The following is a 22,395-nucleotide window of genomic DNA, read 5'->3' as shown; positions in this document are numbered from 1 at the left end:
TCTGATTCTGCATTGACAGAAAGTGCAGCAGAAGTGGATGCAGTTGTGTCGGCATCTGTGTCGTCTGCTTTGTCAGCTTGTGGTAGCAGCGTAAAGAATACAATGGAAAGCGTTTTCTGTGCCAACAGCCTTTTGCCAAATGAACTGCTGTAGGTAGGAGTCCAGATTCTGGCGCGCAGTGCCCCTTTGCCTTTTGTTGCGACACTTACACGATCCCCAAAGGCGTTCAATATTTTAGGTGTGAACCCCAGTGTCTGGATCAATAAAATTGTACCGGTGGTTCACTCGTGCATGGTGATATCCTGCCTGCTCCAGCTGCTAGGTGTTATATGCACGCCAGCAATCAGAGTATATAGTCGTCCCCGGTTCAATGTGTTTGTTGATGGCGGTCATCAGGGTTCTGGCATCACGTCTTTCGACAGGTGCCTTTAAACTTACTCACGAGTTTCCTGGTTAATCTGTCAATATGAATTGATAAGATTAAAAGAAAGTTATTTGGTGTGTGTTTGGTGTAGAGGTAGGGGACTGGTTTACAAAACAGCCAGCCCAGGTTCGCGTACGGACAAGAAACAATGTTACACGGCGGAAGTTGGTTGGTTAGATCTTTATCTTCTCTGAGGTTGATAAATATCTCCTTAGAAATTGAAATGTAAATTTATATCTCTGTATTTGGGCACCGCAAATCCCTTGTGGAGCCATATCAATAACGAATAAGAATAAGTTAGTTATATCTATGAAGTATTTATTATATCAGTTGAGGAAGACTCCTCACTTTTCTACCTTACTTGGCTGAAGTAGACAACAAAGGATGATTTATGTTTATTTAATCATTTAAAATAAAGTAACAATTATTACAGCATTATAGGTATTGGAAAGCAGTATACAATAGCATATAATCACTGTATATGTAATATATTTCATGCATACACAATTATTTCTTGCAAGTGAAAAGGAACAAGATTAAAGGATGCAGCTTTCTTGGGCTTGACTCTCAGCCATGGTTACTGTACATGAAGGGACAGACAGAAGAGGCCCAGGAACACATGGGAATAAGTATGAGACAGAAGGGGGAAAGCGGCTAAGGTGTAGATTTCTGAGTTCCATATATTTTAGTTTATGTGTTTAGAAATGGTCATGTGTAACATATACACCTAATACGCATGTGCCATTTTTTTAAATATATCTCATCTTTGATGATTCATAAGGACTTTAATAAAAATGGTTGTGGATTACTACAGTATGTCGACAGTCTAAGTTGACAGTCAATAGGTTGACTACTATTGGTCGACAGGCAACAGGCTGACCCATAGAAAGGTCGACACTGACAAAAGATCAACATGGAAATGACACAGGATAAGGTCAACACAGGTTTTTCACAGTTTGGTTGTTTATGTTGACATTTGTTGACATGGACACCGTATTCGTGTACGGCGTCCCTTTCCTACGCTTTGGGCACACTAGTATATTCTCCCTCTATGCCCCCTTGCATTGCCCACTTACTTGAAGTAAGAACAAGTCGGTTTAAAAAAAAAAAAAATGAATAACCTGTGTCTATATTTCCCTGTGTCCATTAACCATTAACATGTCAACTTTTTGCTTGTGTCAATGTCGACCTAGAAGATGATGTCCAAAAGTGATAAAATGGAGAGTGAGAAACACCAGCCAATCAGCCCATACCTGTCATTTTTCCAACCCAGCCTGTAACATGGCAGGTAGGAGCTGATTGGCTGGTAGTTTATCACTTTCCATTGTATCACTTTTGAAGCTTAGTACATCTGGCCCTATAGCGTAATCCATCTCCACGTCAATGAGAGATATGGAAGAACTATGAACAGTCAGCTGGTTTTACACATGTGTTCCCTTTCCGAATGTACCCTTTATTACATGCACATTGCGGGTAGCATTCCTTTCCACAGTCTGCGGGTACTTTTGGTCTCTGACAGGTTGGGGGGCAGCGTGATCCGCAGGGTTCATAATGCATATTATCGCCACAGTTTGCTTTACACTCTTTCGGTTTGATACAAACTACAGATTCATTATAAGCAAAGGTCTGTGGTATGAATCCGGCATCACATTTACAGCCACGTATTTCGTACAGTGGACAAAACCTATCAGGAACATAAAGTTCTGTACAGGTTACAAGGCAGCCCCCAACTTCTCCAGAGTGACTGTTTTTGGGACAATTATAGCCTGTTTAATAAGATAAAAGAAAATAACATAAATTCCTTTACAACATTCAATTGTTAAATCATTTGAGAAATACAGAGTTTAAATTCTGGCCTTAGCAATGCAAAGATGAATTTTATTCTGCAGTTCAAACATAAACAACACAAGTCGTCGCTCGCCCCCACCAGTATGAATTTTAGGGTTTCCCCCTCCCCTCAGCCATGGTATCTGCTTATCGTCAGGGGATGACTCCCTCCCTCCAATCTCCATCTGCCGCCAACTCAGGTCTAAAGTCACTGCCCCCATTCAAAATATCCCTAATAAAATGTCTGTCACCTTCTTTAGCATCCGGGGGAGGGCGGGCATACCCGCAGCTCCAGCGCGAAGGGGGGGCCGGCTGCAGACCCGCTGCTCTGGAGGAGGGGGAAGGGGGGACGGCAGGCATTACCGCTGCTCCGTTGGGGGGGGGGGGGTGGTGCTGACAGACCCCCTGCACCCTTACGATGGTGCGAAGAGCGCCCGGAGGGCGCGATGAATCACCTAGTCCATAATAACTGTCTTCTCTGAGGCGGCAGCCATTTTGAGAGGGTCATTTTCAATGGGGCAGGAGCAACGGGACCGCAGACAAGTATCTGCTGACCCAGGCAGTGATAGCAATAGCTGATTCTGCTGTTCCCATAGTATATCTATATTTAGGGCTGGTGCCATCTTCCCAGTGATATCTTCTGGATGATCGCAACCACACATTGAAAGCAAAGGTGCCAGAATATATTGTTCTCTATCTTCCCAAATATCACCCGATTAGAATGACACCCCCGGTGGAGCCCTACAATTACACTTCGTATTTTAGGTTGGTTAGGATATATATTTTTGTTTGGGGGGTAAAATGTTTAATAATTTTGCTAAAAAAATCAATTACTGTAATTATATATATGTACCATTAACTCACTATCATGTGTTTCACTTACTTGGAATAATAGCGCTATCAGCCTGCCACTGGAAGCCTGTGAAAGACAAATGCACAAATTACATGTGGTGGCCAGAAGTGCTGCTACCTTATACTCATGCGAACATTCTACAAAATATCCACCCAATTTCTTGCATGTGCATTGCTCCACCCACTGTACTTTTCTTAACCATCACCATTAGTGTAGATCAAAGCTGGCCGACTGGCCCTTGAAATCTACCAATCTACATTTTCCCAACCCCCTAGCTGGTGCACAGGTGTAGTCATTACTAACTGTCACTTTTCCCAGACCACCTAGCTGGTGCACAGGTGTAGTTATTAACTGTCATTTCCCAGACCACCTAGCTGGTGCACAGGTGTAGTCATTACTAACTGTTACATTTCCCAGATCACCTACCTGGTACACAGGTGTAGTCATTACTAACTGTTACATTTTCCAGATCACCTAGCTGGTGCACAGGTGTAGTCATTATTAACTGTCACATTGCCCAGACCACCTAGCTGGTGCACATGTGTAGTCATCACTAACTGTCACATTAACAGACTCCCTAGCTGGTGTACAGGTGTACTCATTACTAACTGTCACATTTACCAGGTCACCTAGCTAGTGCACAGGTGTAGTCATTATTAACTGTCACATTTCCCAGACCACCTAGCTGGTGCACAGGTGCAGTCATTACTAACTGTCACATTCCCCAGACCACCTAGCGGGTGTACAGGTACAGCCATTACTAACTGTCACATTCCCCAGACCACCTAGCGGGTGTACAGGTACAGCCATTACTAACTGTCACATTCCCCAGACCACCTAGCTTGGTGCACAGGTACAGCCATTACTAAATGTCACATTTTTAAACCTGTGCTGCATTCATTCCTAACCGACACATTCTACAGATGCACAGGTGGCCAGAGAATAACATGACCTGTTGGTGGATCTCCAGGCTACCCCTTGGGTAGATATATGCTTGATGTTGATGGGAGGAAGTTGCATCACTGTAAAGACACACTTCTGCCACTCTACTGATTCCTGTGGTGTTTTGCACACAGACCACTTTACAGTTCATATTGGTACTTACACCCGGCCATTTATGCAATAATGCTCTCCGGGGGGGGGGGGGGGGGGGGGGGGAGGGGGGAGGGGGCTCACCTGCTGCTGCTTCTTCTTCAGTGCTGGCCAGGCGGAGAGCTGAGAGCCTGGGAGGTGCTGTGCAGCAGCCCTCCCGCGGCCATTTTGGAAGTGGGCAAAGTGCTCTGCGGCCGCTGCCCGCGGCCCAGGCAGCCCAGGAGGGAGCGCGTCCGGCCCCTTTTTAATGACTTTTGGGCCGGCCGGCCGGCTGGTTTCCCGGTGGGCCAATCTGCTTTGTTTATGTACCTGTGTTTTCTCCCATTTATCTGGACTAAACTGCCCCACAGTCCGGTCCTGCTGAATATCTGTCTGTGTTGCTAGTAGCGGCAGTTCCCAGCCGCCGCAGGGACGCTCGCGGGTTACTTCCCATACACTGGAGGGACCCCGCCGGCGACTTCCTATACGCTGGATGGACCCCCTGCCTGCCTGCACTGCCGGACCCCGCTGCCTGGAGGCTGTACCCCACGCTGGGGGCTGATGATGTGGTGCTACAGGTGATGATGTCCCCTGCCCACATGCACTGCTTATTCCCGCTGCCTCCACTCCTGACCCCACGGCTGCAGGGGGGAGTTGTTACAGCAGCAGCGAGCATCCCATCCGTCTCCCCCCTCAGCAGCCTGACAGCTCGCCCGCCCCCCTCTCCCCCCCGCAGCAGCTGGGGACAGCTTCCCCAGCACTGCATGCCATGCACGGACCCGCTGCGGGTGCCTCAACCCGCAGCGGGACCATTTACACCGGCCTCTACACGGGTCCTAACCGTGTTCTACCCAGGTCAGGACCTGGGTAGAGGACCCCTGTAAATGGACACGGCTTGACCCCATTTACACCGCCGAAGATCCGGGTCTGACCAGCCGCTGACCCAGATTTTTCGGCGGTGTAAAAGGGGTATAAGTGAGACCACAGATAACAAATCATAAACAATTGCTGAGCAACATCTATACTTACATGCAACTGTCAAGACCACAGCTAAACTCCAGGACCCCATATCTGATACCGATGACTGCGAGGAGTTACTCACAATTCACTAAAAGACAAAACAGAAAACATGAATAACACTGAATGCATGTTTCAGCCAAAGTATTAACCAGAACATAAACATATAGGTAATTCTATTGACAATAAACCAGCATGACTACAGTAGAAAGTAATACTGTTCTGAAATCCACATCACTAATATACCAAGTAATACAGAGAGAGGTCTCCATACAGTAGGCATTGTCATTGGCAATCCATATAACACTGGAGGGCCTCCCATAAACATCTACAAGGCTGGAGCTTCTCCCATAGACTGCTCCAGGACTGGAGTGCCTCCCGTACACTGCTCCAAGGCTAGAGCGCCTCCCATACACTGCCCCAAGACTGGAGTGCCTCCCATATACAGCTACAAGACTTGAGTGCCTCCCGTACACTGCTACAAGGCTTGAGCGCCTACCATACACTGCTCCAAGGCTGGAGTGCCTCCCATACACTGTTCCAAGACTGGAGTGCCTCCCGCACACTGCTTCAAGGCTGGAGCGCCTCCCAAACACAGCAACAAGGCTGGAGTGCTTCCCGTATACAGCAACAAGGCTGGAGTGCTTCCCGTACACAGCTACAAAACTGGAGTAGCTCCCATATACAGCTACAAGACTGGAGTGCCTCCCATACACAGTTCCAAGGCCGGAGCGCCTCCCGTACACAGCTTCAAGGCTGGTGTGCCTCCCGTACACAGCTACAAGGCTGGAGTGTCTCCCATACACAGCTACAAGACTGGAGTAGCTCCCATACACAGCTACAAGACTGGAGTGGCTTCCATACACCTCTCCAAGACTGTAGTGCCTCCCATACACTGCTCCAAGACTGGAGTGCCTCCCGTAAACTGCTCCTAGACTGGAGTGCCTCCCGTACACTCCTCCAAGACTGGAGTGCCTCCCGTACACTGCTCCAAGACTGGGGTGCATCCATTACACAGCTACAAGACTGGAGTGACTCCCATACACTGCTCCAAGACTGGAGTGCCTCCCGTACACTGTTCCAAGACTGGAGTGCCTCCCTTACACTGCTCCAAGACTGGAGTGCCCTTTGTACACTGTTCCAAGACTGGAGTGCCTCCCTTACACTGCTCCAAGACTGGAGTGCCTCCCGTACACTGCTCCAAGACTGGAGTGCCTCCCGTACACAGCTCCAAGACTGGAGTGCCTCCCGTACACTGCTCCAAGACTGGAGTGCCTCCCGTACACTGCTCCAAGACTGGAGTGCCTCCCGTACACAGCTACAAGACTGGAGTGCCTCCCGTACACAGCTACAAGACTGGAGTGCCTCCCATACACTGCTCCAAGACTGGAGTGCCTCCCATACACTGCTCCCAGACTGGAGTGCCTCCCATACACTGCTCCCAGACTGGAGTGCCTTCCATACACCTCTCCAAGACTGTAGTGCCTCCCATACACTGCTCCAAGACTTGAGTGCCTCCCGTACACTGCTCCTAGACTGGAGTGCCTCCCGTACACTCCTCCAAGACTGGAGTGCCTCCCGTACACTGCTCCAAGACTGGAGTGCATCCATTACACAGCTACAAGACTGTAGTGCCTCCCGTACACTGCTCCAAGACTGGAGTGCCTCCCATACACAGCTACAAAACTGGAGTGCCTCCCATACACTGCTCCCAGACTGGAGTGCCTCCCATACACAGCTATAACACTGGAGTGCCTCCCATACACAGCTATAACACTGGAGTGCCTCCCATACACAGCTATAACACTGGAGTGCCTCCCATACACAGCTATAACACTGGAGTGCCTCCCATACACAGCTATAACACTGGAGTGCCTCCCATACACAGCTATAACACTGGAGTGCCTCCCATACACAGCTATAACACTGGAGTGCCTCCCATACACACCTATAACACTGGAGTGCCTCCCATACACAGCTATAACACTGGAGTGCCTCCCATACACAGCTATAACACTGGAGTGGCTCCCGTACACTGTTCCAAGACTGGAGTGCCTCTCGTACACTGCTCCAAGACTGGAGTGCCTCTCGTACACTGTTCAAAGACTGGAGTGCCTCCCATACACTGCTCCAATACTGGAGTGCCTCCCGTACACTGCTCCAAGACTGTAGTGCCTCCCGTACACTGCTCCAAGACTGGAGTGCCTCCCGTACACAGCTACAAAACTGGAGTGCCTCCCATACACTGCTCCCAGACTGGAGTGCCTCCCATACACAGCTATAACACTGGAGTGCCTCCCGTACACAGCTATAACACTGGAGTGCCTCCCATACACAGCTATAACACTGGAGTGCCTCCCGTACACAGCTATAACACTGGAGTGCCTCCCATACACAGCTATAACACTGGAGTGCCTCCCTTACACAGCTATAACACTGGAGTGTCTCCCATACACAGCTATAACACTGGAGTGCCTCCCATACACAGCTATAACACTGGAGTGCCTCCCATACACAGCTATAACACTGGAGTGCCTCCCATACACAGCTATAACACTGGAGTGCCTATCATACACAGCTATAACACTGGAGTGCCTCCCATACACAGCTATAACACTGGAGTGCCTCCTATACACAGCTATAACACTGGAGTGCCTCCCATACACAGCTATAACACTGGAGTGCCTCCCATACACAGCTATAACACTGGAGTGCCTCCTATACACAGCTATAACACTGGAGTGCCTCCCATACACAGCTATAACACTGGAGTGCCTCCCATACACAGCTATAACACTGGAGTGCCTCCCATACACTGTTTCAAGACTGGAGTGCCTCCCGTACACTGCTCCAAGACTGGAGTGCCTCTCGTACACTGTTCCAAGACTGGAGTGCCTCCCATACACTGCTCCAATACTGGAGTGCCTCCCGTACACTGCTCCAAGACTGGAGTGCCTCCCGTACACTGCTCCAAGACTGTAGTGCCTCCCGTACACAGCTACAAAACTGGAGTGCCTCCCGTACACTGCTCCAAGACTGGAGTGCCTCCCGTACACTGCTCCAAGACTGGAGTGCCTCCCGTACACAGCTATAACACTGGAGTGCCTCCCGTACACAGCTACAAGACTGGAGTGCTTCTCGTACACTGTTCCAAGACTGGAGTGCCTCCCATACACTGCTCCAATACTGGAGTGCCTCCCGTACACTGCTCCAAGACTGGAGTGCCTCCCGTACACTGCTCCAAGACTGTAGTGCCTCCCGTACACTGCTCCAAGACTGGAGTGCCTCCCATACACAGCTACAAGACTGGAGTGCCTCCCGTACACAGCTACAAGACTGGAGTGCCTCCCATACACTGCTCCCAGACTGGAGTGCCTCCCATACACTGCTCCAAGACTGGAGTGCCTCCCGTACACTGCTCCAAGACTGGAGTGCCTCCCATACACAGCTATAACACTGGAGTGCCTCCCATACACAGCTATAACACTGGAGTGCCTCCCATACACAGCTATAACACTAGAGTGCCTCCCATACACAGCTATAACACTAGAGTGCCTCCCATACACAGCTATAACACTGGAGTGCCTCCCATACACAGCTATAACACTGGAGTGCCTCCCATACACAGCTATAACACTGGAGTGCCTCCCATACACAGCTATAACACTGCAGTGCCTCCCATACACAGCTATAACACTGGAGTGCCTCCCATACACAGCAACTTACCAGCACACAAAAAATATACAAAATTGAATATAAAAGTTAAACTTCACCTGTTACAATTCAGACGCTATAGAGGCCTCTTGAGTCGTCTGATTGATGGCTTTTCAGGTGTGACATTTATAAGAGCCAGGTATAGGGAGTACACGCCAGCTGTAATAATTATATGTTGGCTTATTTCCTTTTCAAGGTGAAAAATAACTTTTCCCAAGTTGTGCAATTAGTTAATTAATTAATTATTTTTAGCATGTCGAATTAACACTAATTATCTATTGTCCCAAATAGTGTTTCACAATGCTGGACACCGGATACAGAGACCTAGGACATGCAATATACTGTAACAACGAGGAAAAAGGGGAGGCCATAAGGCCAAGGGCACAGGACTAATATGCTAGAGGGTAAGAAGGTTAAACTCCAGTCAACATGTAAATAAATAGTTTATAATATATTGTTGTGGAGGTGCTCCCGGGGAGTATGGTAAGTACAAATGAAAACAGGTTGATGTTCAAGAGAGAATATCAAGAAAGATACTCCCGGGTGGGGCACAGCCTTCTATATTGGTGAAAGTATCAGTCTAAAATATCAACTTTATTAATACTAAGATTGATCCTATTTGTGGATCAAAAAACGAACATAAGACAAAGACATACAGATAACATGAATAATTATGAAAAATTTAGAAAAATCGTGAAAGTATGATATCAAAGTCTGAAAATTGGGCTAAATTGCCTCTGTATTCAATGTGACGATAGTATTGATATATTCCTATAGAGAGTTGTTTCAGACAAGGCACGTCTTCACTTAACCAAAATAGGTTTGCATGTAAACATATCTAATGAATTTATTAAAGCTGGCTCACTGTCTGGCAGTGCAGGTTATTCTTTTTTAGTAGTCAAATATATGTATAATCTCACTCTCGTTAGACTACAAGATCAAGGAAAATTTAATAGTAGTGGTGAAGTACCTGAGTTGTAGATACTCGCAGGGCTATAGGAATATATCAGTACTATCGTCACATTGAATACAGAGGCAATTTAGCCCAATTTTCAGACTTTGATATCATACTTTCACGATTTTTCTCAATTTTTCATAATTATTCATGTTATCTGTATGTCTTTGTCTTATGTTCGTTTTTTGATCCACAAATAGGATCAATTTTAGTGTTAATAAAGTTGATATTTTAGACTGATACTTTCACCAATATAGAAGGCTGTGCCCCACCCGGGAGTCTCTTTCTTGATATTCTCTCTTGAATATCAACCCGTTTTCACATGCAAGATACTGTAAGCAAAAAAAAAAAAAAATCATTGTGAGAGTGTGTTTACAAGTTAATAAGAGAATGGGCTTCTCAAAATGACGACATGGTCAAAATTTCCCCTCTGCCTCCCCCCACCATCACCGCCGGTCCCTCTCACCGCCCTGACACCCCCCCCCCCCCCCCCCCCCGCGAACTGAGCAGCGTCTTTCTGAAGCGGAGATGGGCAGGAAGATGCTGCCCGGCCACCGTGATACTGGGACACACGTGCACGGAAGTGTGCCCCCAAAGCCACGGTCAGGAAGTGTGTCCCGAAGCTGCGGCCGGTAAGTGTCTCAGTTCCCACGGCCTGCGTCGGTGTTAACCTTAGAAGTGGTGCAGGGGGTAGCTTGTTGGGCCTGCGGTCCCCCCAAACCACTGGGCCCTCTATAGTTACACCACTGCCTGTTACCCTCTTACAGCCAGAGGTCTGTGCAGAGCTGTATTCAGCATGGAACCAATGCTGAATTTCCCAATAGGCACATGAGACACGTGTGGAGGCCGGGGTCCCCCTTGCTGGGGGTTGCACTTAGACTCTTGTTTTATAACTGTCAGTATTACATTTACCAGGAATTGTAACATTTTTATACTACATTATTGATATTTCTATTACATTTCTATTGTATTTATATGGAATATTTATACTAAAATATTAACTTTATATTGTACCGTATGTGATCTTCAGAGGGGTGCGAGCTGTCCTAATTAGTAAATATGAATGTAAAATTTAAAATGAACTGAAATGTCATAGCTTGTTTTATTATTATTGTTATAGTGTACTAACAATCACTAAATTGACGCTTACAACTAAACAATGAAAACAATCCTGTACATTTGTTGTGACTAAGGGGGTTATTCTGGTTCACTCTTTCTGACAAATTCCTTCTTAGATGGACAAAACCATGTGCACTGCAGGTGGGGCAGATGTTACTTGTGCAGAGAGAATTAGATTTGGGTGGGGTTTTACTTCAAATTAAGATCTATATTGCGGTGTAAAAATAAAGCAGCCAGTATTTACCCTGCACAGAAACAAAATTACTCACCGAAATCGAATTCTCTCTGCACATGTTACATCTGCCCCCCTGTAGTGCACATGGTTTTGTCAATCTAAGAAGGATTTTGTTAGAAAGAGTGAACTAGAATAAGGCTCTAAGTGCAACCTGAGCTATACGTCTGCCCTGCATAGAACTCACACATGTCTAGGGCCTTACTGTTTACACGGCAGCATTATAATAAAAAAAAAATCTATATATTAAAATTAATCTTCACTTGCATATGTTGGGAAAGGTGCTTCTCAAGATGGTACTGTATCTATCATTTGTGCCAAGAATATAGCAAGTAAAACTGTTGAAAGAGTATTGCATTGCTGTGCAGTCTCCAGTCTTCCTGTTTTGCAGGGAGCCTTCACACACTACCCCAAGATGGCCACCGAGATTCTTCTGAGTGTTGGCAAAGTAGCAATGTGTGATTCAAATTTTTAGAAATCTGAACTCACCTGAATTTAGGGGACCCCAAACAAACCGAGTCCAGAATTGGATTTCCGTTTAGGTTGATTTCAAATTTCAAATCCAAATGTTGGAATTGTAAGTTCCTCCTTGGTGATTCTATTTGCCATTTCACACAGAAGAGTGTTGTCAAAATTTACTGGAATGATCGTTGTTGATGATGATATGGTAGGAACAAAAATCTGTCAAAATGACAGGACTTTAGCTGTTTTTTCTGTTTTCATAGCAATCCAGTGTCAAACTGGGGTATGTTTTTTAGAAAACTACTCAATCACTGAGTACTGAATGATGTAAGACCCCAATATACAGTAATTACAATACATAATACATAAAGTACTTGTAAGCCTTGCTCGAAGCAAAAGCTTTGAAAACTAGACTGCTACCTTCTGTGTTTGTGCATGTGTGAGAAAGAGATGTAGTTTCACTCTCTGCCAGATGGCAGTGTTTCTGAGACTAACAGACACTAGCCATATCGATGATATATAATTTACATTGTTGATTGTCAAGTTTGGAGAAGAGTAACATAAATGCATACTTGCTGAAACCATTTTGGAATTTTCATTTGGAGTCTAAAACTGAAACTATTTAAGAAACAAATAATATTTTCATTAATTATGTACATAATGTTCCCTATAATTAAATATGTAATTATAATTTTATCCAAACCTTCATTGTCCAATAAGTAGCTCCAGCCCGATAGTATGACTCCCAAAGGCGTGAAAATCATGACTCCTAATGTGAATTGCAAAACTTTTTATTGGGATGATTGTTTTGTACCGTAAAAGGTGGCGGCATTTGCATGGTCGATTGCACAATGTCTAGCTGATGGCTCCGATCTCTGATTGGCAACAAGTTCAGGACCATGCATGGCAGGATCTACCAATAGGTAACTGCAGAGGGTGCTGGGATCTGGGCGGTGCTGCCAAGTCTGTCTATCATAAAATTAATGCTGTCTCTGCCTGTGCTGTGGAACATCTAACACGTCACCTCCAAACGTAATTTAAGGGTCTGGAAAGGTATTTGTGGCAGCGTGGGGTTGGGTTCAGTAGGGTGAACTTTTGCCTAGGGTGGAACCATGGCCCTGGAACCATGTGTCCATTTTATAAAAGTCTTCTAAAATCTATAATGTTTATGCACTGCCCATTGGTGTATCATGCAGTAAATATGAGGATATCATTTACACTTAATATGAATATGTGTCATGGGGAAATATTTAAATAAGCAAGAGATAGTATACAGGGCCCAGCCCGATATGCCTAGTCAGTCAGGGTGCTTGTAATTAATCCATTAAAGACAATACTGCGAAAACAGAATAAAACAGTGGCGTAACTATAGAGGGTGCAGGGGATGCAGTTGCTATGGGGCCCCGTGGCTTGGGGGGCCCGAGGCAATCCCCATGCACCCTTTATAGCTGTAAGACAGGTGTGTCACTTACAAGGTAAAGGACGGAGGTGAAGCCGCTTCATGTGCACACACCGGGACTAACAATGCCACCGGCTGTGCGTGGCTGCGGCTGACGGACTGTTCAAGCACATCAATGTGCATCTGATGTGGAAGAGGAAGCGCCGAAGCACCAGGCTGCCGGCACACAGCGGCAGCAAGTGTCCGGGATCAACAGCACTTGGTTAGGGTATGCATGTCCCACACATGGAAATGGCAGGCTGCACTCCAGAGTGTACTTTAAATGGATTTTATTCACTCTAAAATTCCAGCATGTTTCGGTAAGATGCCCATTGTCAGGGACACCCCTTTAAAAATTTTGCTATGGGGCCCACATAGTCCTAGTTACGCCCCTGGAATAAAATAAATTGTATCTGGGATTACAAATGATTCATCTCATTAATAAATAAAATTAAGTGAATAACCAACTATATTATATAATAAAATACACTGTATAATAATAATAATTATATTATAAAAGAGGGGGATTCTAGAGCTACAGAGAGAGATACATTGAGGGACATTTACTAAGATGTGTATTCTACTTCACATGTGATGTTGCTATGGGCAACCAATCAGATCCGGTCTACTATCTTCTAGCAGGGCTGGGCAACACCGGCCCTCCAGATGTTGATGAACTACACATCCCAGCATGCCTTGCATCAGTTTCAGCATGGCCACAAAGCAAAACAAATGCAAAGCATCCTGGGATGTGTAGTTCATCAACATCTGGAGGGCCGGTGTTGCCCAGCCCTGTTCTAGAGGGTGCTAAATAAATAAGAAGTAGATTCTAATTGGTTGCCCATAGCAACATCACATGTGAAGTAGAATATTCATCTTCGTAAATTCCCCCAGTATGTTACAATTGTTGCAAACAATAACAGAATAAAGGATACATCTACATTGTATCCATCTCCGTATTACAGTGGGGGGCTGACCGCCCAAATGTAATGTGATATTTAAAAAATATTCCCTGCAGGGAGAGACACTAATAAATAAATTATAAAGACACATCCCTTCATGTGCCACCGTTGCAGGAGAAATCACTTGATGGTCCCCGACAAATTTCAAAATCTCCAATAAAACCCCGTTCATTAAACGCCATCTTTATTTTTTTATTTTTTTTTGTGATCAAATAAAAGTCTATTGTGGGTCCAACATTGCAGAGCAGATGCTCTTTGGGGTCATTTACGAAGTCTTTGACAGAGATAAAGAACTGATGAAGTCTGGGTTTCTGTCACCCCTCAACAGGGGGGCTTTAAGAGAGGAGGACGCTCATTTGGACCTCCTCCTCTGTTGCCCAGGCCAATAAAGGCAGCCATTTTTCTTGTAATTCCAGCAGCAATGCTGTCTTCGTCACAGGACTCCAGAGGGTAAGTATAAAATATGGAGGAGTGTGGGCCTCCTGGGACTCAGAGGCCGGTGTGCATGGCGCACATTGCACCCATTATACCACGCTGCCCCTTAATCCTCCAAGTCACAGCAAGCAAAAGTCGGCATCTGATTCGTCTGAAAGTGATTGACATGACTACAGGTTTAAGGTCAGTCTGATCTGTTTAATTTGAGTACAGGAGTTATATAGTCATTTGATATTGGATTCCATAATACACATGCGTGAATAATGTTTATACATTACATATACATTGTAAACTTACATCAGTAGGGGCAGCATTATTAAATAAGCAAAATAAGTACATTTTACAAAAAAAAAAAATCATTATTAACAAGAAGTCATTATTTATTTTCAAACAATGAAAACTATTCTGCATGGTCCTGTTGCCGGGTGCACATGGAGATAGAAACATAGAATTTGACGGCAGATAAGAACCACTTGGCCCATCTAGTCTGCCCCTTGCCCCATCTAGTCTGCCCCTTGGCCCATCTAGTCTGCCCCTTGGCCCATCTAGTCTGCCCCTTGGCCCATCTAGTCTGTCCCTTGGCCCATCTAGTCTGCCCCTTGGTCCATCTAGTCTGTCCCTTGGCCCGTCTAGTCTGTCCCTTGGCCCATCTAGTCTGTCCCTTGGCCCATCTAGTCTGTCCCTTGGCCCATCTAGTCTGTCCCTTGGCCCATCTAGTCTGTCCCTTGGCCCATCTAGTCTGTCCCTTGGCCCATCTAGTCTGCCCTTTGGCCCATCTAGTCTGCCCCTTGGCCCATCTAGTCTGCCCCTTGGCCCATCTAGTCTGCCACCTGGCCCATCTAGTCTGCCCCTTGGCCCATCTAGTCTGCCCCTTAGGCCATCTAGTCTGTCCCTTGGCCCATCTAGTCTGTCCCTTGGCCCATCTAGTCTGTCCCTTGGCCCATCTAGTCAGCCCCTTGGCCCATCTAGTCTGCCACCTGGCCCATCTAGTCTGCCCCTTGGGCCATCTAGTCTGTCCTTTGGGCCATCTAGTCTGTCCCTTGGGCCATCTAGTCTGTCCCTTGGCCCATCTAGTCTGTCCCTTGGCCCATCTAGTCTGTCCCTTGGCCCATCTAGTCTGTCCCTTGGCCCATCTAGTCTGTCCCTTGGCCCATCTAGTCTGCCACCTGACCCATCTAGTCTGCCCCTTGGCCCATCTAGTCTGCCCCTTGGCCCATCTAGTCTGCACCTTGGCCCATCTAGTCTGTCCCTTTTTAAAACAATGGTGCTGAAATATTTGAACTCCCCGGAAATAAAAGAAAAACAGGAAGTTCCTCTTTCAGCAAGTTATATAAAAGCCTGATACTATTATCGCCTTTTTATACATTTATGTCTCTTATGGGCCTTTTGATGTGTATGATCCTAATGTTGTTATAACTGATTAATCTACTGTAGTTGCTGGTATCCTGTTTATCCTTTAAACTCTTATTTGTTTTATCTACTCCCAAGAGACTATGCGTTGGTTGTCATCATTAGATTATTTCACTCGTGGCCATAGATAGCAGAGAAAATTTACAAAAGCTTTTAAAAATGAAGAGGTGATGTTGCCCATAGCAACGAATCAGAATCTGTCTTTCATTTCTCTGTTGCATCCTAGAAAATGAAAGACAGAATCTGGCGGGTTACTACAGTATGTGCATCATCATCTCTGATAATGATGATGACCAGTGGCGGTTTTTACCTCTGGGGGGCCCACAGGTAAATTCCACCACTGTGTGAGGCCAGATGCAGTCTGTGAGACTGCACAGTGACTTCCTATTGGAAGTTGGACCTGCCAGTCATTCAAGGCAGTCACATTGGGAGGTGTTCCGTCCCTCCGGGATGCCTCTCTATGTGCAGCTGCGGGGCAGCCCCTAAAATCGGGTTCTGTGCATATGCAGGGTCAGTGGACAATACTGCACATGCGCCGGATCCGGGACCGTCAATGCGATTCTACGGGTCTGCTCCCGAAGCAGCCCCATAGAGGCCGGGGCCAGTGCATGCGCAGCACCAATGAGGCTACCGGGTATGCACTGGCCCCTCCGCCGAGGTAAGAGCCGCCACTGATGATGACACATGGATAGGGGGTGCGGACACATAGATGTGTGAGCCATTATTAGATTGTTGAGGCTGCTTCCGAGTGTGCGCACGTTTATGTGCGCTGGACAGACCGTGGAGGCACATTGGTGTGAACGCAAGATGTCGTACTTATCGCATTTGGTGTACATTGTAAATTACCTGCTTTACATTTAATCTAAACCACCATATAACTTAGTAGAAGCATATGATATCTCCCCAAGAGGTCTGTCTACTAAGCCTTGGGTATAGATAATATGGAGAGAAATAAAATGGAGAGAGGTAAACTACAAACCAACCAGTTCCTATTGTTTTTTAAACAAAGCCTGTAACATGGTCATAAAGGGCCTTATTTTGGTTCATTCTTTCTGACAAAATCCTTCTTAGATGGGCAAAACCATGTGCACTGCAGGTGGGGCAGATTTAACATGTGCAGAGAGAATTAGATTTGGGTGGGGTTTTACTTCAAAGTGAGATCTATATTGCAGTGTAAAAATAAAGCAGTCAGTATGTTCCCTGCACAGAAACAAAATAACTCACCCAAATCTAATTCTCTCTGCACATGTTACATCTGCCCCCCTGCAGTGCACATGGTTTTGCCCATCTAAGAAGGATTTTGTCAGAAAGAATGAACCAAAATAAGGCCCAAAGAGACGTGATACTGCAGAGGCAGAACTCTGGGAGGCAATGGTGTCATCTGCCGCCGGGCTCCTGCTCTCAAGGGGGCACCTCTCATCCGCTGCGAGTTTAAATCCATTAACTGAAGGCCATCAAAATTGCTCCTGTGGCTGAGTTCTGAAATTGGGACGGGGCACCAATATACATCTTGCCTCCAGGCAACTGGGACAAACTTATGCCACTGCGTGATAGGCTGGTACTTTTGGGCAGATTTATCAACGGTGATGTTTTTGTTATAACTCGTTACGAATGATAAATGGTGCTCCAGTCAATCAGCTCCTAACTGTCAGGTGTTTGGAAAGTGGTAGTTATGAGCTGATTGACTGGAGCAACATTTATTATTAGTAATGAGCGATAAAAAAAATATCACTCATTAATAAATATGCCCATTTGTCTTCATCCACTTGAATAAAGGTATATTTTGGTCGATGTTGATCAATTTGGGGTCAATTTGGATAGACTGAAAATGTATCTTAATCGATGTTGGACTTCCGGAGCTTAAACATTTACTGACAATTATATTTTTATATACATTTTTAAATGTTAGTAAATGTGTGTTCTAGCCCTGGAAATATAACACAGATTAAAATCGATTGTGTACCTCCAAGTCTTAGTTAATAGACCCCAGGATCTCTGACCCAAGGCTTAGTACATAGCTCGTTTTATCTGCATAGCACAAATTCAATATTTCATTTAACTCTTATAAGCTTTGTAGTTTCAGTTAAAGTTGCTGAAATTTGTTGTGTTTGGAAACGGCTACGTTTGGTCTGGTGATTTTCTTCCTTCGCTTTTGCTCCCTCATCTTGGCCAATAAGAAGAACAGAAGAATGATGACCAGTATCACAAGTGAGTTCCCCAGGAGAAGTCCGTAGAGGAGTAGAGGGTGAGGTGCTGCCGGCTCACCTAAAATCAAGAAAACATGATTATTGACAAATACTGCTCTTAAATTCGCAAAGCTTTTTTCATGTGGATATTCACAAATTGTGAAGACTTTCCCTGTCCTCCAAGACCTTTTGCCTCAAAAGTAATTTCCCATATTGAACATCATCAGAACCACAGTCAGTAGCATAACAATAGCCACGCAGACCCCGTCTGGGATTGGAGGTGCTGGAAATCTTGTGGGAACTGTGGGTCTGCTCCTGCCTCCATTACGCCTTCGTCCGCCGCTGCCGCTTGGGTCCCATTGTGTCTGCCAGCAATGAAAATGTCCTTGACAAAATGGACGCCGAATCCTCTACCATTCATAGGGCGGTATTCAGTGCTATCAGCGAGGGGTCTCTGTGGCGAGGGTGGCTTGTTTCTGGGGAGGATCAACAAAAACAATCCTCATCATTTAACCCGCTCGCTGGCCATTCGGGGGACGATGAGGATTCCCCCCAAACAGTGAGGTCCGCCGCTAATGCTGTGAGCCTGCTGCATTTAGTCGTGATCCTTGCTGTTTTGGCAGCCGCACTCGCGTTTCCACCTCACTGGAAAACCAAGCGAGGTGGAAACGGCAAGTGCAGGGGGTCAGTTAAATACTGACCTTCGAGCTGTAATGGGGAGCTATCGGCACTGTTCACTGTCCCAGCTTGCCAAAGCTCATTGAATATACCCCATAATATCTGTCTTCAATGAGGCAGTGGCCATCTTAGGAGGGACATTTTCATTGCTGTCATGCTCAGATAATACCACAGAAGTGGCAGTGGATGGAAGTGGAACGAATGTGGGAGGGAGGGGAAAGCCACAGACAACAAGCAAGTACCTGGCAGCAGTGTTAATTGACACAACCAAACCCAGCAGTCTGTGCCGGGGGTGACAACATTTTTGTGGTGGGGGATGCACAGTTTTTATAGTTGCGCTATGGACCACAGCACTGTAATTATAGACAGAGATAAACTACAATTGGTGGAGGAAATCATCATATAAAAATGTGAATAGCATCAATAAGAGAGGGGGCCGAGTATAAATGGATATAACGGCATAGCAAAAAGAAGGGTTGTGTAAGAATATTCAATTGTCATGTTTGTCTATATAGTTGTTCCTTGTTTCCCCTATCTCTTACATGTGTAAAATCTTATAGATAGCCCTCACTGTCCAGACCAATCAGTGGGGGTAACAAGGGTGGGAGGGTCGTCGAGACAGACATGTACCCCAGGTACCCTGGCAGGCCCGGCAGAGTGAGGGACCCCAGCCAGCATCATATACAACAGATGATCCCCCTTCCCGTGCAGAGTTAGCAGATTTTTCATGACTGCCACACATCCAGGACATTTTAACTGAGTCTTCAGGGGCTGTTTATTGCTCCTTTTCGATCCCCAGACTGCTTCCCCAGCCTCACACTGGCTAGTATTAGCTGGTACAAGGGGGCAAGTTGATGACGCGTTGGATTTTCAAAAATGGGGACATTTTTGAAAAAGCAAGATGGCCGTGGCTAGCCGATTATGGCTCATTGCATCATCAAACTACTCTCTTGTACTTAACCTTCAGAAGACTGAATACACAGCAGAAGTTCTGTACAGGCTGCTGCCCCTTCTATCACTTAACTCTCTTTTCCTTCATCCCTCCCTCCCTGTCCCACTCTGTTCCTCTCTCATTCCCTCGCTCTTTCACTCCCTCATGGTCCCACTCTCTCACCCTCTCTCTCCCTCCAAATCCCACTCTCCCCCCATTCCCCCCTTCTCACCATCACTCTCCCTCCCTTCACGTCCCACTCTCTCCCTCTCTCCCCATCCAACTCTCTCCCTCCCTTCCTGTTCCACTCTCTCCCTCCCCATACCACTCTCCCCCTCCCTATACAATTCTCTCCCCTCTTTCTCCCTCCATTCCCATCCTACTCTTTCCCCATCTCCATCTCCCTCCCCATACCACTCTCCCCCTTTCTCTCCCCATTCCACTCACTCTCCCTCCCACTCTCTAATTTCTTGGCTTTCTATACTTAGTTAAATGTTATGACTTTTCTCTATGTCCTATGTCTGTTTTTTCTAGTTGAAAAGTTCACGTAGAAATCAGTATATTTGATAAGGGACTCTGTGAGAACACTTTGGGTCCATGTGCAAATGTCTGACCAGCTTACCCAAACCTTGTTTCCAGCTATACAGTACATCACACCTGTGTCTTACCTTGGAGCCCCGAGTTATTGAAGAAACCTAGAACACGTAGAGGGGATAATTATGAAGGTTTGTAGTTTGCACTCTCTTCACTTAAATATTATATTATTATTATCATTACTAGTTTTAAAGCCCGTCCAACAGACGGGCAAAAGTTTATGTAATTCACAAAATGTTTTTCATTGAATGGACCCTTATAAGCCTCATGTTCTGCATGAGAGGGCTCTCCCGAGAAGTTTCCCAGCAAGCCACTGTAAAGAAAAGGTGTGCCAGTGGCGCCTCCAGTGGTGAACTGGTGCACCACCATCCCCCTGGTCGCCAATCCCTCCCCTATTGCTGATCTTCCCATCACCGCCCCTATTACCGCTCGTGGAGGACCAGGGCTGCTCGGAGAGGTACAGCCGTGCTAGGCAGTTCATGTGTTCGGGTGTGAAAGCACAGGAATGCCTGGACAGACGAATGCTCCGAGCTCTCCCAAGTCCCCAAAAGCTGTCCCTAACTTCTCCAAGCGGCCACAAATAGCCGAAGCCGGCAGCAGCAGCCTCAGGGGAGCAGGGGAAGCTGCAGAAGGCAGCAGCTGCACCTTCTATGGTGAGTATTTCTGGGGCAGGACAAACTTCCCTCCCTCCCTGGTAGGTTTGTCCTGCCCTAAGAAAACCCACCACTCAAGGGGTTAATGGTCCACTTAAAGAAGTCTGTTTATTGTGTTGTAATCAGTGCTGTTAAGGAGGGGGGGGGGGGTAAGTATTAGGCGGGCCCGGTTCTGTTGGAGGTTCCTGTGTTCCTTGCCCCCTCCACTGCTGCAGAGACTGAGCAGTGGGAGCAGAGAGCAGAGGCTGCCACAGCAGCACAGCCTCTCTCTCCCACTCAGTAAATTGCTGCTCAGTGCTGTGTGCTGAGCAGGGGGAGAGAAGCAGCTACAACAGCAGCCTGTGTGCCAACACACAGGCCGCAGCCCCCTCCCATTGGCCACACCTGCTCCCATTGATCACATCCCTTTTTTACCGAGGCCCAGCAGCGCTTTAAGTGGCCCTGGTTGTATTCAGAAAGTCATAGGCTATCCAGCGACATATTACAATGCATGAAAACAACAGAAATAGCCGGGACCCTTATGACAGCGCCCTTAAGGGGTCGTCCAATTAAACCCAACTTAAACCCAACTTCGAACTTAGATTGTCCCTTAAGATGAAACGGTAATTTGCAACTTGTGAAGAAGATTAGTTAAAGCTTCTCGACAGTTATTGTGGAACACACACACACACACATACTTCATTCAATTATACTTGTGTAGATTATTATTATTATTATTATTATTATTATTATTATTATTATTACTAGCTGACCCTCTTGTCATTGTCCGGGAAAACCTTGGGGTTTTTTTAATTTCCAAAATTGCTGTAAAATTTCATCTTACAGTATGCTGTGCCAAATACCTAAGATTGTAATTTGTTAAAGCCTCCACCATAATGTTAGAATGTGTTTGCATTGATACTCAATGACGGCAATGAAATCAGGGGTCGTGTTGTTGTTTGAAACGCACCACTCCTGACTCGATAGCTTGTGTGTTTGTTGATGAATTCCACATCCACTCCTGAGATGTAGCTTATGATGCATTTATTTTTTTGTGTGTTCTGTGTGTTTGTGTGTGTGTGTGTGTACAGTATGTGGGTGTGTTGTACTGTGTGTGACGTTTTATGTATGTGTCTGTATGTGTTGTGTGTATCTGTCCAATGTGTAAGTGTGTGAGGTGCGCCACGTACAGTATATTTGTGTGTGTAGTGTGCAACATAAGATATAAGGAAGGCCACAACGTTGTCCCGCTCAGAACTTACGCCTTATATGGAGAGATCCCACCCTCTTCACAGACCACACCCCCTCAAAAGACCCCACCTATATGCAGCAATAATATATATATATATATATATATATATATATGTCTAGTGATTGATTGTGCGTCTCCGAAACACCGCCATCTGTTGGCAGTGAGTGAAACTACATCTCTTTCTCTCTCACACCTGCACAAAC

General features: G+C 46.0%; 1 protein-coding gene across 2 annotated transcripts in view; it reads right to left on the bottom strand.

The window, feature by feature from the left end:
* Positions 1-17,672: 17,672 nt before the first annotated feature.
* The window catches only part of LOC146041706 (uncharacterized), a 31,231-nt gene continuing 26,508 nt past the window's right edge, over positions 17,673-22,395 (bottom strand). The window contains exons 5-6 of one of the 2 annotated variants that reach the window (XM_083161617.1): positions 20,383-20,409; positions 17,673-18,184 (exon numbers count right to left, since the gene is read on the bottom strand). In XM_083161617.1, coding sequence (XP_083017743.1) covers positions 18,003-18,184; positions 20,383-20,409 — 209 coding nt within the window. In that variant the 3' untranslated portion in view covers positions 17,673-18,002. The remainder of the gene's footprint in view (positions 18,185-20,382; positions 20,410-22,395) is intronic. The other variant, XM_083161618.1, reaches the window with a different exon arrangement.

This window comes from Crinia signifera, chromosome 19 (genome assembly GCF_055691185.1).
Source record: "Crinia signifera chromosome 19, ASM5569118v1, whole genome shotgun sequence".
In the NCBI taxonomy this organism is placed as follows: Eukaryota; Metazoa; Chordata; class Amphibia; order Anura; family Myobatrachidae; genus Crinia; species Crinia signifera.
Note: the sequence above shows the minus strand (reverse complement) of the source record. Positions and strands in the feature narration are given on the sequence as shown.